General features: G+C 49.1%; 2 protein-coding genes across 5 annotated transcripts in view; one reads left to right on the top strand and one right to left on the bottom strand.

Annotated features, from left to right (window-relative positions):
• Positions 1-700: 700 nt before the first annotated feature.
• On the bottom strand, positions 701-7846 carry RPL10A (ribosomal protein L10a). Its single transcript, XM_078601371.1, has 6 exons — positions 7717-7846; positions 6136-6207; positions 4942-5022; positions 3521-3669; positions 1541-1713; positions 701-969 (listed from the first exon to the last, which is right to left on the bottom strand). Exons 1-6 carry the CDS (start codon positions 7719-7721, stop codon positions 799-801), a joined length of 651 nt encoding a protein of 216 aa, XP_078457497.1. The 5' UTR covers positions 7722-7846; the 3' UTR covers positions 701-798.
• Positions 7847-13371: 5525 nt separating this feature from the next.
• The window catches only part of USP47 (ubiquitin specific peptidase 47), an 80161-nt gene continuing 76385 nt past the window's right edge, over positions 13372-17147 (top strand). For 3 of the 4 annotated variants that reach the window (XM_078601368.1, XM_078601367.1, XM_078601366.1), the window contains exon 1: positions 13372-13606. In XM_078601368.1, coding sequence (XP_078457494.1) covers positions 13568-13606 — 39 coding nt within the window. In that variant the 5' untranslated portion in view covers positions 13372-13567. Of the gene's footprint in view, positions 13607-13628; positions 14163-17147 lie in introns of those variants that run through there. The other variant, XM_078601363.1, reaches the window with a different exon arrangement.

Here is a 17147-nt window from a genome sequence, read left to right as displayed (position 1 = left end):
GCCATCTCAAGCCAGAGGACGAGAGGACTCAAGCCGCCCCAATGCCACGCATATAAAGGATTTATAGTGACAAAACTTTTGTTTTTACGGGTTATACTTGTTCAGCCTGACGACCACTTGTTTTGCGATAAAAACGTAGTTTTATTTTCTTTGAACCTGACTTTACCGAAAGACCCAAAGAAAACATTATTACATAAATTAGTAATCTTCCCAAAACTTGCCTGCAACTTCCATCCAGCAATAAACTAACCCATCAAATGCCCGTTATAACCAAGATGCCCAAGAGATAAGGTCCTTTCCATTTCCTAAGGCAGTGTTGACATCACAGCATGACAAGCAGCACAAGCAGTTGTATTGAACTGGGAAGGCTAAATCGAATGTCAACCAACACTTTAAACGTTTTTCAGTTACTTGGGCTCTCCTAAAAATTACACCTGAACCCCCCCCCCCAAGCCCTGCCAACCTCCCGTCCAGAAACACGTGGGAATGGAGGAGGGAGACATTTCCAACTGTGTTATCTGGTTTGTCAAGAGTAAATAATTGCACGTTTAACTACTTTCACACCATACGTAACCAAACATACCATAGTGGCCATTACTTCAGCCAGGCCTCCCGTAATATCCTCACTCTGGTTGCATTGCGTCAGAGCTCGTACAGCATGCCGACTCGATAAGAAAAGTGAGGTTCAAGTGAAGCCACGTGGAAATAATTTCACCTTTATTTTTATACCAAACACCACAGCCAGCACAGGCACTCGATACTTTAAGGAATGCGCGTGCACAGGACGAGGCGCGATGGTTAATAGAGGCGCTGTGGTCTGCCCATGGTGCTCTTGAGGTAGAGGGCACGCACGTTCTGCCAGTTCTTCTTCAGCAGCGACACCAGGAAGTTGATGGCAAGGTGCAGGTTCGACACCAGCTCGTCTTCCGTCATCTTTACGTGCCCAACAGCAACCGCCAAGCAAAGCACCTGCAAGAAGCAAGACAAGGAAATGGTATTCCTAGTGGAAATATTTACAGACGCAACCATTTACATTCCCAGCTCCCTGTAGAAAACTACGTTTAAGGCTTTATTTTTTAAACAAGTCATCTTCCCGTGTATTCAGACGTGAATATGAACCACACTTTGTTAGGATTGAGTTTGTCATTCACAATAGGGGTGAGGAACCATTTATTTAACGAGGGAAGAACAGGGCTGGCTTACAAATAACTTTTGTGGGCCAACACATGAAAACACCTTAATCATCACTTGACAGAAGTGTCCACGCTAAAATGAGAAAGCGTTGGAAATATTAAAATATTCGGGTCCAGTATCTAATTAGTGCAGCCAAGGTGATTGCAGTGACAGATAAGCGTTGTTTGCAGACTGTTTAGAATTGTTAGGTCAAGTGACTCGGCCGTGCAAAATTAAGTTGCGGGCCATAGGTTCCCCACCTCCTGTTATAGCCTTGACAGGCCAGATTATCTGTGTTTTGTACCATTGCACAATAAACCTCCAGCTATTTGGCCCCGAGCAGGAAGACAAACACGAGATGACGTACCTTCTTCATCTGGAACTTGATGGTCGACTTCACCTCGTCGACTTTGCTCGCCATGTTTTCGTTGTGGGTGAGCAGAGAAGGGAACTTGCCAGCCTTGTTCAAGCCAGGGCCCAAGATACGAGGGATCTGCTTGATGAGCGACTCGGAGGCAAGGAAGGCGTCGTACTTCTTGGCTGTGGCGATGTAAAGGGTGCAAGGAGGGTAGAGAGGCGTCGCTCAGGATGGGTGCAACAGCAACGGTCGTCGCGTGAGGCAGGCAGAGGCCTGGTTGCATCTCAATTCCCATTAACCCATAGGTCAGCACTCAACAAATGTGATTCCTTTTCTGCCCCCCATCATGGTTCATCTCTGTTTAGCAACGTTCATGGAAATGCAATGGCAGTCACAAAGCTCTGCACTGTGGAGTAACGCAAGGGCTAGGCAGTTAAATGGTTTAAACTATAAACTATTTTTATTTTACCTTATTTAGGCCCACTGAGCTATATAGCTGTGATCCGGCCACAAATGATAGCTCAACAAAGTGACTTATCGCGTGGAAAATGACAGCAGCCAAATAACTCTTAAATACATGTTTCTAAATTTGGAATAAAAAACCAGAGGACCGCCGAGAAAAATCCACACGACCACAGGGGGAGACATGCAAACTCCAAATATACAGGCGTCTCTGGGTCGGGATCGAACCCAGATGAGAGGTAGTGAACATCACGCCACTGTGGCGACATGTTAACTATGGCAAGTAGTCAGCGGCTCAGGGATAAATCCTGGAGTCACCCATAAACATTATTAATCGGGTCGTTAAGTGTAGAGGTTATGTTCTGAGCTAAGCCACCAATTCATGTGCATGAGCAGCCGTTCATTAGTTGACTTAATTCTGAATTCCAGCTTTTGAGAGTAAAAAAAAATACAACTTCAGTCAGACCATGATTCAAATATCTATAGCAGGGCAGGTGGGAGAGTGCTTCCCCTGGTGTGTATAAGAGGTCACTTGAAGTGATCTCATAGTAGTTCTGTGTATTTGTATATACAGCAATAGCTCTTATCCGACACTTTACCATCCAGAATGGTCTATTGACCGGCATGTGTCATAGGCGGCAATATAAATCTTCCTTCACGTATGCAGTAACATTCCAACGGCCCTGCATCTTGCCGTGCGTTTATTTTATCATAGATCCGTTTGTTACGGGAGCTTTAGGACGCTGCCGAGTGGTGGCGCTTGCGGCAGTCTGCACATCCAGTACTGTACACTGTACTCTAAATAGCCACAATGCTTCTCTACGACACTCAGAATGCTCTACAACTGGTGAGGACCTCTGCAGTTAAATTGTAGGCTTAGTTTATTTTACGAAAAGTGTTAAGTGCTTTGAAAATTTGGTGTACCACAAGAACAACTCTTAGATAACCGGCATAGTCGATGAAGCGGCACCCTCCATTCTCCCCATGGATGCCGGGGATAACAGAGCTTATGCGGTCTGTAGTAGTTATAGACATCACTCTCCGCAAGAGGTTGTCAAATAGGGCTGATGCACTGCTTTGTGAGTTGCGGATTGAATGATCACGAAAGCGCAACTTGGAGGGTGGTCAAAAAAAAAGCTCAAGATTGAGAGGAATGTTGTTGATGCCTTCCTAACTGCCAAATAGCACAAATATTTCATATTTGTCACCTAACCACCATGGAAAGCCATTCCAGGACATCAGTGTGTTAGGGTTCAGTATATTCCCTCGTTATTCACAATAATTGCTATCCGTGACTCCGGCTATCTGCGGATCACATCTGGAATTCGACACGACAGCATCCCGAGTGAGATAAAGTGATGTGAGAAAGTGATGAGATAGTGACGAGATTAAGTGATGAGAGAAATAAAGATAACTTCTCGCTTTAAAGCATCTGCAGATGTAGGCCAAATTATCTGCTAAAGTTGCTTTTTACGAGCATCTCCAGAACGTATCCCTCGTACAGAACCACATCAGAACGAGGTTTACCTAGCTTCTTGACAAGCTTCTTGTTTTTGTTGAGCTTCTTCAGAGCCTCGATGTCCATGTGGGGGATGCTGGCTGCCTCAGCCTCATCACAGTGCTGCTGGTCTCCCAGGAGGCAAACGGAGAACTTGGGGCGGGGAGTATTCTTCAGCCTGCAACAGGATCAAGAACAGACTGTCAGCTCACACGATGGTGCCAGGGACAACCGTGACCAAGCCAGCAAGCACTTTCGCCACGCCACTTGCAGAGGGCCATAATGGGTTTTTGTAAATACGTATTGAGCCACAGGCTAAAATTTTGTTCTCAATACATGCATCGGATTCTGTAAATAATGATCTTCTATTGCACGTATTCCACTTGAGATTTTAAATAGCCATGAGATATTCCACACTGCATGACTTAATTCCCCTCCCACCTACGCGAGGTTTGATTGGGACTTTTAAAATCACAGGCACTCTCCCCGCAGTGCTCGGACGTCACACCATTGACATATTAAAATGGCAGTGACATCAAGTGCAAGAAAGCTCTTGAGCTGCCACTTTCATGTGCCGGGGGGCACTGGGATAGAGACAACCCCAATGAGGTTATTTTCAAGGTTGCACATTCAAGCGACAATCAGTCTTACAGCACAGAAACACTCGCAGATGCCTAGAAAAAACACACCTTCAAGGGATCTAATAAAAGGCATCTTACCAGATCAGCGCAGCTGGCTTCGTCTGCACCTGTGATGGCAGTCGCATCCACCAGCTGAGCTTACCTGTCGGCAGGATCAGCCCGAGGGCCTCTCCCACCTCCCCTGTTATTTTAAGACCCAGGGTGCAGGTCCGTCCGCCCGGACGGGGTCGGACTACCTGTGCACTACTACTCCGGGGTTTCTATGTAGAGCAGTCCCTGACTTATATCAATTCAATGCCGTGTGATGTACACAACTGTGAGTGTGCATGGGGATGTCCCTTGTATGGGTCCTTTGTGAAAAGAGCAAGTTTCAAGCGTTGGTCCCTTGGGCTAGGCTACATGTTGAGCATTTCTTCTAAATGTAATCAATTGCAGCCAATCAATATTCATAGACTTAAGAGTCAAATGATTAAAAGTAGAATTATCTTGCCAACATAGTCTTAACAAATTGACTGCATGCCATATGGGAGATGCTGTTACAATCTGCAACATAACTGCCCTATGTAAATGTATGATTTTCCAAGAGATGTATGCGGCGAACATTCTAATTGTCACCTTTATCTTATATGGAGATAAAAAATACAGCGTGTATATGCCAAGTAGTGTATTAGTATGAATGCTCGTTCTGCAATGGGATGGGTGAGTCGGGGACTGCATTGATTTCAAATTCCATTCCAATGGTAGCAATGCGTGTAACCCCGAGAGCAGTAGGTCAGGTGCGCAAACTAATCCAAGCAAAGAGCATCGACCTGACGGTTCCGGAAAATCGCTTGTCCTTCTGTGGATCATAGTTCTTCAGGCTGATCTGGAGTTCCACAGTCTCTCGGAACCTGCGGATGGCAAGAGGACAACCGCGATTAACAAAGCACTCACCAGCACTCCGGTGAAATGATTCAGGGTCAAAACGCGTCACACTCAATAAACCCGAGGGGGGGAAACTTCACTTACGCAAACCAAATCTTATTTCCCAAGTATTCACTTGCTGGTCATTAACAGATATGTAAAACAATCAATATATTGTTTTTGCATGGAACTTGTAAATACTTCTACAAGGGAGTATTTAATGAGTTTGGAGAGTTTTTTGGTTTGTACTTGTGAACTACCACAAAGTCTATTAATGATAAACAATGGCACCAGTTGCTACCAACACATTATTATTGAGGTTAAATAAAAAATGATTGTCAACTATTACGCCACACCATGCAAGTGATGCCTAACACATTACAGAAGGACCCTTTAATCCCCAGTGATAGGTAGAGTTAATACAAAAAATGTAACGATCATTTCGCCAATAATTCATGCTACAAATGCATTAAATCGAGCTTATATTCGAATGCAAGGTGTTAGTTCATTGACAGGTTTGTTTGAAAATGTGTACAAGATTCGGATGGGCTATATCCATGAACATCTCATGAATTCTACATGGGGCAAAACACTATAAAGGCTGCCGTTATGAATCCACAATGAAATCCTCTAATATGCAATTGCTGAATTCATTGTGTGCCACCAGGCCCTGCCACTACGGATTAAAGTCAGTAGTGATCATGTCACAAACTTGTACATTAGTATATATTAGTACCTATGGTATCCATCGTATAGTACGTATTTGTATTCACGACATCTTTAGTGCAGGCTATTACAAAGGTGCGATGTTTCAGATATGGATGTTGCCATGCGGTTTTATCCAATCAACTAATTTGTGGCCAATTATAAAATGTAAACTAACACCAGCACAAAGGGGCTCGTTTTTCTAACATCACGTGATCTTTAACGTCCTCTGTGAAGCGGAGAACATCGACGTCGCATGTTTTGGGTCCTTTAAATAACAGGGTGCAAAACACACGGCCGTGTGATCGCACCATCTCAAGCTCTAAAGTTTAAAGAGGCTTCTTTGGGAATCTTGGGGCTCCAGACAAGGAAGGGGGTTGTCACAGACCACGCACCTTTTGCGGTTCTTCTGGGAGCCTAGGAGGAGCTCCCGCACAGCCTCGTGCAGCGTGTCTCGAGAAACCTTGCTGCAAACCGACGCAAGCCCACAAGCACACTCGTCAATGCAAGGCCCCTTATTAACACCAACGTCACATTCTCTCGAGCTCGTCACATGGTGGCGAGATGTTAACGCCAGCTCGCCTGGTATACAATGTCGTGGGTTCGATCCCGACATCTGTTAATTTGGAGTTTACGTCTCTCTCTGGTTTTTCCTGCCACATTTAGAAACATGTATTTAAGAGTTATTTGGCTGCTATAAATGTCCACATGATAAGCCACTTCGTTGAGCTATCATTTATGGCCAGGTCGCTTCTAAAAAAAGAGCTACATAGCTCAGTGACGTACGCAGGGCACAGAACTGTAGTGGTAAAGTACTTATAGTTCTGGTGGATTGCGGATACCTTTGAGAAACACGAGATCGGATCACTGCTTGGTGTATTGGTCACCGCTGTGATAAGTTTGTCCAATTATAACCACTAGACCCGTGGCAGGCTTTACACGTTACACTTAGACCTGCAGTACAACTTCTCGGTTATTTTTTATTCTTCCAAATAAAAGAACCATTTAATATCGTATTAATTACACCGTGGTAACATCTAAAAGGTTGCACAATCATTAATCGTGACCAATCCGCTGCTATATTAAGGAACTCGAGGGTCCAACGGGGCCCATCACCCCGACGTGGCCATCCGAACTGTGCATAGCCAAGAACGTGGCATTTTCACAATTGGCCTGTAGAATCACAGCAGCAATGAGCAGCTAGAGACTCCACCAGTGGCCGCCTTGACTCGATGTCCCGTCCCGCCACCCCCACCACGAACAAGAGGGAGCAGCTCCCCATTCTGGACTTGGGACGCGGTCACCAAAGTTCGAATCTCAACCTAAGAGGGCCCAGGGATTACGAAACCCGCATTGAACCAGGAATATTGATCTATAAAGCTCTTCTTCACAGATGTCCAGTCGCCTTCGGATGGGGGACCCAAGTTATTTGATTTCATCCACCCAACGCTTCATTCTGCCAAAGTCGAATGTGAACGTATGTCAGCTTAAGCTATTTAAAGTATGGGTCACACCACTGTACCCGCATGACCCCACAAAACGTGGGGAAAGGCCTCCTGTAGCGGATTGACACATTTAAAACGTTGTGGGTTTACTCTCAAACACAGAACCGGTGCACTAAAGTCGTAACCAATTGGCACATTTTGTTTACAAACTTAATTGGCCGTGTCGGGTGGTGGTGGTTTAACGACACATTTATATGTACGCGCTCTAACCCTAAAAACCCTCTATTTTTAAAGGGTTTATGTACTGCAGTGTAGTGGTGTGTGGCCTAGGGCCCACCATTAACTATGGCCGCTGTACTCCACAATAAACAAGAGGCGCACACCGAGCGGCCGATATTGTGTTAAACGGCCACAGTTACCAAACTAACGATGGCCGCTGTTACCCGGGCACGTTGCGTGAAACACACGCGGTGCAAACGATGGCTCGGAGGCCGCGTAAGACGAGGATGGCGAACGATTGGAGTCGTGTACCTCATGTCGCCGCGCCGCCTCGCTCCGTCGCCGTGAAGGAAAGGGAGAGGGTAGGACCGGAAGAGGGAGACGAGAGGGAGGGAGCAACGGGGAGGCGGGGCGCGAGGGAAACCCCCTGCACGGAAATGACGCAATGACGTTCGTACGTCAAGGCGTTACTGGCCGACGTGGTTGCGTCATCACGCAACGTAGCCACACCCTCTCGCCGCGACATGACGTAACGAGCGGTTGGCGTTGACTTTTTTTTAGAGAGAACGCGACTTGACGTCATACCTCAATGACGACATGGAACGTCGATATCGGAATGAGAATCGTGATTCATACTCGAGGAATCCGATGAGCTATGAAGCTCTTTTCACAGTGCAATGTAGAGGAAAGGTAATCAGGGCGAGGGGGCCGAGTGCTCTCTCACCACTGGCGTGGACCAGAGGTTGGCAGTGATGCACAGGCACAATTGTAGTGAAACACAATCATGCACATATTGCCACATTTCGATTTAAAGCTTTCGTGACTGCAGGGATTCATCTTCTTGGTTCTTTCAGTAAAGTCACGTAGAAGGGAAATAATAAAATAATAAAAATAAAACATAATAAAATAATTCTCACGACGTTTCGGCCACAACGCAAGCAGCCGTCCTCAGGTGAAGATGCTGTCTTCCCGACAGACCTGTTCTGCACCTGAGGACGGCTGCTTGCGTTGTGGCCGAAACATCGTGAGAATTATTTTATTGTTTTATTTTTATTATTTTATTATTTCCCTTCTACGTGATATTGCCACATGTAGAAAGGGAATGATAAATGGGATGTGGCACCACAGCAGGGAACTTGCAGGGATGCATCGCTGACAACTCACACGGGTTACTCCGTATTCTTGTACAGGGAAATTTGAGTTTTCAGTTACAGCCGTTTCAATACAGGCAAATTAAAATAATTGTCTATGTGTTTCTCCCTTGTGATGGGACTTTGTAGAATGAACGTTGAGATTTACAAGGTGCACGGGGTGACCAATAAGGTCTGAATATGTCTGTAACAAGGTAGGGCACCGATAAGGGGTTCACAGGTGTGGGGATGAGACTTCCCGACTCTGAATGTGAATACCTACGGCAACCACTGGGTGGACAGAGACCCCCCCCCCCGTCCTTAGGGGTCATCCATTGAGTGCGTACGCATGGGGGAGGGGGGGGTTAACCCAAATGCGTCCGCTTGCGTATGGGGGGGGGGGGGGGCTACTGACAATGTACGCATAGGACACGGGGGGGGGGGGTGAAGCCTCGATAATAATTAGTCAACATTGGCCTTCAAATTAGATAGTCCGATGGTGGACTGTTTGCCGAGACAAGTTAATATTATTGATCTTTGATCGTTTCTGCGTGGATTAAATATCGGCCGTTCTATAGTATTGGGGGGGGGGGGGGTGTGCGTCAAGCTGTACGTACGCAGGTGGGGAGATAAAAAGTACACGTGCGTACAGGGAGGGGGGGTCAAGTCTTAACACATGTTTGCGTCCCGACTCAATGGATGGCCCCTTACAGCTCGTGCCTGTCAGTTGCGGCAGGTCAGAATCAGAATGTGTATTTATACTGCAGCAGGAGGAATCTGGAGCTCTCTTTCACCGTCGTCCAGTCGGGCCGGGTAAGAACGTCACAACAAACAATATAAACCATGACAGTTGTGCAAAGTACAATAAAGGTAAATCATCCAAACACAAAACTATAACATCCCCATCCTACCAGGCAAAGCCCACTGAGCTATTAACTTATTTTTCAGAAGCGACCTGGCCTGCAAATGATACCTCAACAAAGTGGCCCACCTTTAGGACATTTACAGCAGCAAAATACTCTCAATGCATGCTTCCAATTGTGGAGGGAAAAACCCCCGAAGGACCCTGATAAATAAAAATCCACGCGACCACGGGAAGAAAGAGAGACATGCAAACTCCAAATATACAGCAGCAGGCGCCAGGGCCCGGATGGCACCAACGACCTCCTTCCAGTGACGTGCGGTGAGGTCAATGGCTGGGGAGGCATTGACTCGTGTCAGAGCTAGATTCACACACTGAGGGGGCGTGTCCTCACTGAGGGGGGCGTGGCCTCACTGAGGGGGGCGTGTCCTCACTGAGGGGGGCGTATTCGACACGTCCCCCTCAGTGAGGCAGATGTGATAGCTGCCTCCCCTGGTGCTTTTTCATTGCAGTTTCATGACGAGACCAGCGAGCCTAAATATCTTTATACACACACGTGAAAAAAGTTACCTGGAGTATGGAATGCGAGGACATTAAATGAAGAGGTCTACAAACATCACATTGGTTACACTGAGATAGTAACAAGGCATGCGCTTATTGCCCGCGCTCTATCCGGTTACTGAGGGGTTGCGCAATCAGAGGGGAGGCTGAGCTCGTCGCTGCCTCACCTCTCTCGTCTCTTCCTGTATTTGCAGCGGAGCTCCGCAAATTTGGCGATTTTGACTATAAAAAATTAACCCGTAAAAACAAAGTGTTTCACTATAAATCCTTTATATGCGTGGCATCGGTTTTATTTTATTATTATTTTAAATTAAATATGAAAAAAAAATTTTCCTAAAAAGTGGAAAATTTTGGAAAAAAAATTTCACGAAAATAAATTGTCACGCACAACGAGTCTGTGTGTAAAATGTCAGCTCGATTGGATCACGGGAAGTGGGTTAAAAAACGACCGAAAGATTTGCACGATCGTAAGCGCGCAAGCAAGCAAGCAAGTGAACTTAATATAAAGGATTTAATTACAGTACGTGTTCAATGGGCCACAACCCAGCCCACATTGGTCTTTGAAACGGGCGGCTAGAGTCATCTCGTCCTCTGGCTTGAGATAGCTGCCACCTATGGGTCAGATGATTGCCTGCCAACATTAAGCAATTGGTAATTAAATAAATACAAATTCCTAAAATGTTGAAAATTTTGGAAAAACAATTTCACGAAAATAAATTGTCACGCACAACGAGTCTGTGTGCAAAATGTCAGCTCGATTGGGTCACAGGAAGTGGGTTAAAAAACTACCGAAAGATTTGCACGGTCGTAAGCGCGCAAGCAAGCAAGTGAACTTAATATAAAGGATTTAAAAATGATGGGAATCGTACAGAAATTACATTTATAACACAGATCAGTGGGAAATTCTTAATATTTATTTGATATGTTTTCTTTTCGTGACAGCTATTTTCGTTGGAGTGTTACAGGTGAGGCTCTGCCTCCCCTGACCGCACGTCCCTGCCTCCTTTGTACCAGGCGAGGGAGTTGAATATCGGGTAGATAGAATGTAGTGAAATGGCAGTTGGAGTGAAGCCCGAAGAGGAGAGGGAATGGCCGGGTTGTTGAGAGCTCTGTATGAAGTTTAGAGAAACACATTCCTGCGGAGGGAGCTGGTAGGAACGTTGGGTTGCTCGGTCAATGGCCAGGGTCAACGGCGGCGTGGTGTATTCCGCAAATATGGCCGACTGTGAGGGCGGGCACAAGCCGGCGTGAGTAGGTTAAACGTTGAGTTTTATAAGGGCACCACGGGGTGACCAGCCCCTCCCCACCCAGCCCCACCCCTCCCACCCCCCACCCAGCCCCACCCTCCCCTCCCTGCACGACAGACACAATAATCCCCTGTGGGCTGGTGTAACCAGGAGGTTCCTACCAGTATAAATAGGAAGCTTCAAATCAAGTTTGATCAACAGGAAGCTTCTGTAAGAGTGCAAGCACGTCGCCGATTGTTCCAATTGTTGGAGCAGTCGTATGTTTTATTGTTACGTAACCATTTGGGTTCAAACATACACGACTGTCAGTCTTGACGTTACACAATTAACAAACACATTCGTCAATAACACACTAAAGGAAAATAATACATAGTAGTCGACGTTTCGGGCAATGGCCTTTCTGCGTAGCACTCGCGAGCTGCCGCCTCCACGCTGCGGCGAAACCCCAACGTCGATCGAAACGAAAATGACGTCACTGCGAAAATGACGTCACTACGAAAATGACGTCCCTACGCAATCCACGCATGAAGCACGAGACGCGACATATGTAAAACGCGACGTTCTGACGTCACGACGCACTAAACTTTCGAACTTACGTAGACGCTCTCGGGCGACGCGATGAACTCGTTACGCAAGCCCAGACGCAATGGACAGGACATTGCACGCGATGACGTCGGGGACGTATTCAGACGATTAGCACTTGACGTAATTTACGTAATGACATTGACGGGAGGGGTGCCGTGGTGACGTCCCGATACAAGTGCTCGCACCTACAGCACTGGACGTCTGTAAAAAAACAAAGAGCTTTATAGCTCATCGAATTCCTGCAGTATAAATAAATGACGTCACCGCACACACTCAGGATACAACCACGACGCGTGACGTCGACGCCGAGTTCCTACGCGATGACGTCATGACGCCAGCCGCGCGTGGTGTCGTGTTGCGCGTGGGGAGGGGTGAGGGGTGGGCGTGGGCAGGGGTGTGGGGGGTGAGGGGGAAGGGCGTGGGGAGGGGTGAAGGGGGTAGGCGTGAGGGGGATGGGCGTGGGGAGGGGTAGGGGGATGGGCGTGTGGAGGGGGAGGGGGAAGGGCGTGGGGAGGGGTGAGGGGGGTAGGCGTGAGGGGGATGGGCGTGGGGAGGGGGAGGGGGATGGGCGTGGGGAGGGGGAGGGGGAAGGGCGTGGGGAGGGGTGAGGGGGGTAGGCGTGAGGGGGATGGGCGTGGGGAGGGGGAGGGGGAAGGGCGTGGGGAGGGGTGAGGGGGGTAGGCGTGAGGGGGATGGGCGTGGGGAGGGGGAGGGGGAAGGGCGTGGGGAGGGGTGAAGGGGGTAGGCGTGAGGGGGATGGGCGTGGGGAGGGGTAGGGGGATGGGCGTGGGGAGGGGGAGGGGGAAGGGCGTGGGGAGGGGTGAGGGGGGTAGGCGTGAGGGGGATGGGCGTGGGGAGGGGGAGGGGGATGGGCGTGGGGAGGGGGAGGGGGAAGGGCGTGGGGAGGGGTGAGGGGGGTAGGCGTGAGGGGGATGGGCGTGGGGAGGGGGAGGGGGATGGGCGTGGGGAGGGGGAGGGGGAAGGGCGTGGGGAGGGGTGAGGGGGGTAGGCGTGAGGGGGATGGGCGTGGGGAGGGGGAGGGGGAAGGGCGTGGGGAGGGGTGAAGGGGGTAGGCGTGAGGGGGATGGGCGTGGGGAGGGGTAGGGGGATGGGCGTGGGGAGGGGGAGGGGGAAGGGCGTGGGGAGGGGTGAGGGGGGTAGGCGTGAGGGGGATGGGCGTGGGGAGGGGTAGGGGGATGGGCGTGGGGAGGGGGAGGGGGAAGGGCGTGGGGAGGGGTGAGGGGGGTAGGCGTGAGGGGGATGGGCGTGGGGAGGGGGAGGGGGATGGGCGTGGGAAGGGGGAGGGGGAAGGGCGTGGGGAGGGGTGAGGGGGGTAGGCGTGAGGGGGATGGGCGTGGGGAGGGGGAGGGGGGATGGGCGTGGGGAGGGGGAGGGGGAAGGGCGTGGGGAGGGGTGAGGGGGGTAGGCGTGAGGGGGATGGGCGTGGGGAGGGGGAGGGACGTGGGGAGGGGGGTGGGCGTGGGGGAGGGGTGAGGGGGTGGGCGTGGGGAGGGGGGAGGGGTGAGGGGGTTGGGCAGTGACGCGAGGCGCGGAACTCTCGCGGGTTTCCCCCTCCCCCCCTCTAAGTCTCGCGAGATCCGCTCCTCCATCTTGGCGGCTTGTGGCGGGGGGCAGAGGCATCCGCGATGTGGCCCTGAGGAGGAGGAGTAGGCGGCGATCAGCTGTGGGCGCTGCTCCCTCGACTGCTCCCTCGACCGCTACGCAGCCGACAGCGCCAGCAGCAAGCCAGGCAGCCAGCAGCGAGCCACCGAGGAGCCATGTCTCTGGGCGAGGAGAACCAGCTGGTGCCTAAGCAGGTCCCCACTTCTCTTCCTCTCTCTGTCGACTGTCACCACCACCCTCACCCCACCCCCAGTGCCCTGTTCCCTCAGTTCGCTCTCCTTCTGTGTTCCCCTTTGTCTCGTCCCCTCTGTGTGCTGTTCTCCCTGTCCCCCCGTCTGCCTGTGCTCTGGGTTCCCTCTTTGTGCTGTTACCCTCTGACCCCCCGTGTCCTGTGTCTCGTCCCCTCTGTGTTCTGGTCTATGGTGTCTGTGTTGTGTTCTGTGTTGTGTTCTGCCCCCCCACCCCCTGTGTCCTGTATCCGCTGTGCTCTGTTCCCTGTGTGTTCTGTCGGCTTGTCGTCTTGTCTCCCCGTGTTCTCTACCTGCCGTCATGTCCCAGCTGTGTTCTGACCCAAATCCCCCGGTCCGTCTCTGTACACCCCTTGATTCGAGGTCTCCGTCCACCTGCGCTTCGTGTAAAAAGCTAAAGTTGACGGGCAATCCAGCGGGACGTGGACGTGACGGCATTGGGCCGCAGTGCCTCGTCGACAGTAATCGTGTGGTGTGTAAACAACAACAACAAGAACAAGGGGTCAGTGAATTCACAGCTTAGTTCTGGGCTGATTGGGCAGGGGCCGTGCACAATTGTGGTAATCCCACGATGGTCGTCATCACGCGGTGCCTCCTCCTCTTCTCGTTGTTTCACTTTCTCTCGCATCAACCACACGAAATATTCATCTGTCCTGAGCCTACGAGCGTCTTCATAGAGATAGATACCCCCCCCCCCCCAGCAGCACCACACACACCACTTGGCTCTCTAAGAATGATGATGTGACAGCTAAACACGATGTACTCTTGAAGTGCATCGTCACCCACGCGGCTGTCAGCACATTTAAGATGTAGTAAGGTTGGTACTATAATAATGCTCATTAACAGGGAAGTGTTTTTGTGCACATGGTAATACAATAACATTGCAATCCCATCAGTCTGTGGGGTTTTTAAGCATTATATTCTGGCATTATTTGCTTCGGCAGTCAGTCATGCGCATTCGTAACAATTATTTAAGCGACAACAAAAATGTTTGAAGGTCGATGCTGCGAAATATGTCTCGGTTCAAAACATGGGCACATCATGCCTCAATTGAAACGAGAGATTCGTTTCAAGTTATATTTTTAAAAGTGCCCATTCATTCATGGTTGAGCACATTATCCATTCATAACTCCCGTGTGTCACCCCCACATTAGGAGGTGAAGTCGCATGGCCTACCTTTGAAGTCTCTTAAACACCCTCTCATCCATCCACACTTGATGCTGTGGTTCTTACATGCACTGCTGTAGAAGGTGTTCAACACTTTGTAATAATAAAATGAGAGGGTTTTTTTTCTCTTTCTAGTCTTCAGAGCCGGCAAGTTCTGGATTAAGAGACCAATGGGCCAGAGAGTAAACCACTGTCGCCTGCGCTCCTTGAACAGAGGAATAGCAAAACTACACGAACTCTCTCCTGAAGCCTTCTTCTGGCAAGCAGACCTGAATATATTGCAACACACAACAATAGAATATAGACCAATATATTAATTTAATGGTTTTGTTGAACAGTTTATTGATGACAAAGCTGAGACCATAAACAAAGTACACTTGAGAGCCCAGTTTTGGAAATGGTCGGTTGCCTGGATTAGAACCCAGGGTTAGAACTCAGGGTTAGGACCTGGGTTAGAACTCGGGGTAAGAACCCAGGGTTAGAACTCAGGGTTAGAACTCAGGGTTAGGACCTGGGTTAGAACTCAGGGTTAGAACTCGGGGTAAGAACCCAGGGTTAGAACTCAGGGTTAGGACCTGGGTTAGAACTCAGGGTTAGGACCTGGGTTAGAACTCAGGGTTAGGACCTGGGTTAGAACTCAGGGTTAGAACCCAGGGTTAGAACTCAGGGTTAGGACCTGGGTTAGAACTCAGGGTTAGAACTCAGGGTTAGAACTCAGGGTTAGAACCTGGGTTAGAACCAGGGTTAGAACTCGGGGTTAGAACTCGGGGTTAGAACTCAGGGTTAGGACCTGGGTTAGAACTCAGGGTTAGGACCTGGGTTAGAACTCAGGGTTAGAACTCGGGGTAAGAACCCAGGGTTAGAACTCAGGGTTAGAACTCAGGGTTAGGACCTGGGTTAGAACTCAGGGTTGGAACTCGGTGTAAGAACCCAGGGTTAGAACTCAGGGTTAGGACCTGGGTTAGAACTCAGGGTTAGGACCTGGGTTAGAACCCAGGGTTAGAACCCAGGGTTAGAACTCAGGGTTAGATCCCAGGGTTAGAACTCAGGGTTAGAACCTGGGTTAGAACTCAGGGTTAGAACTCAGGGTTAGAACTCAGGGTTAGAACCCAGGGTTAGAACTCAGGGTTAGGACCTGGGTTAGAACTCAGGGTTAGAACTCAGGGTTAGAACTCAGGGTTAGAACCTGGGTTAGAACCTGGGTTAGAACTCAGGGTTAGAACTCGGGGTTAGAACTCAGGGTTAGAACTCGGGGTTAGAACTCAGGGTTAGAACTCAGGGTTAGAACTCAGGGTTAGAACCTGGGTAAGAACCCAGGTTCTCTGTCGTACTGGCCAGGTGGTTGACACAGTTGTGAAACACAAATTATAAAAAAAAACCCACCACCTTAGTGAGCACTGCCTTAACAAGGAATGGTATTTATGTTTTGTTCTTGTGAATGGCAATATGTAACAAGAGCTAGATGTCAATATATAAGAAGCCCCAACAGTTGGGTTGTTCAACCTCCCAAACTGGAGTCCATTGCCCCACACAGTCGACTTGTATTTGTTTTTGTGTTATTGGGCAGAGTAAATCACAAAGGATGTGGGTTTTTGATTTGTATGTCGAACCTAATATTTTTTTAGGCTTCCCTTAATACTCCGAAGTTAAAAATCACGAGCAGCAGCCGGCCGCTGTGAAATGCTAATGTACAAATGCACCCCAGTTGGTATCATAAACCACTCGCTGGCTACAACGATGAGCACAACCTCACAAATCAAATACTTTTACTGCCACTTACTCCTCTCGCCATATCCTCCTTCCCACTTGACCGGCCAAACACGATATGCCGTCACAATCAATCGCGTGTAATTACCACCATAAACACACACCCACACACACGTCCTAATTCGCGTGTTGGATAAACGGTGCATGATAGTTACATTTGTTAGAGGAAAAAAACATACCTCTGTCTGCATCACCAGGGACGTTTCCTCAAGATGCGAACTTGGCCGCGTTCTCGCCAGCCTTGTTAAATCTACGCCCTTTCCACGTTAAATGCCGCTCAAGTTGTAAGACAATTTACCCCCCCCTCCTCAAATATACAATCTACTCCGAGTGGGTGGAATGATTATCCCGCTCCCCAATCCCACCCTCCCCCACCAACCGGGTGATATGATGAATTGTCACAACAGATTTAGGATTTGAGTCAAGATTTTTTTTCTCTATATATTTTGGTGGATGTCAGCGTCTCTCGTGGTGGCAGGGGTGACGTGTAACCATTACTGTACATTAATCTTACGAATGCACATTCATCGCTTCTTTCTAGGCATGCCGTAGG

The sequence above is a fragment of the Lampetra planeri genome, chromosome 16 (assembly GCF_965212315.1).
Source record: "Lampetra planeri chromosome 16, kcLamPlan1.2.h2, whole genome shotgun sequence".
NCBI classification, from domain to species: Eukaryota; Metazoa; Chordata; class Hyperoartia; order Petromyzontiformes; family Petromyzontidae; genus Lampetra; species Lampetra planeri.
Note: the sequence above shows the minus strand (reverse complement) of the source record. Positions and strands in the feature narration are given on the sequence as shown.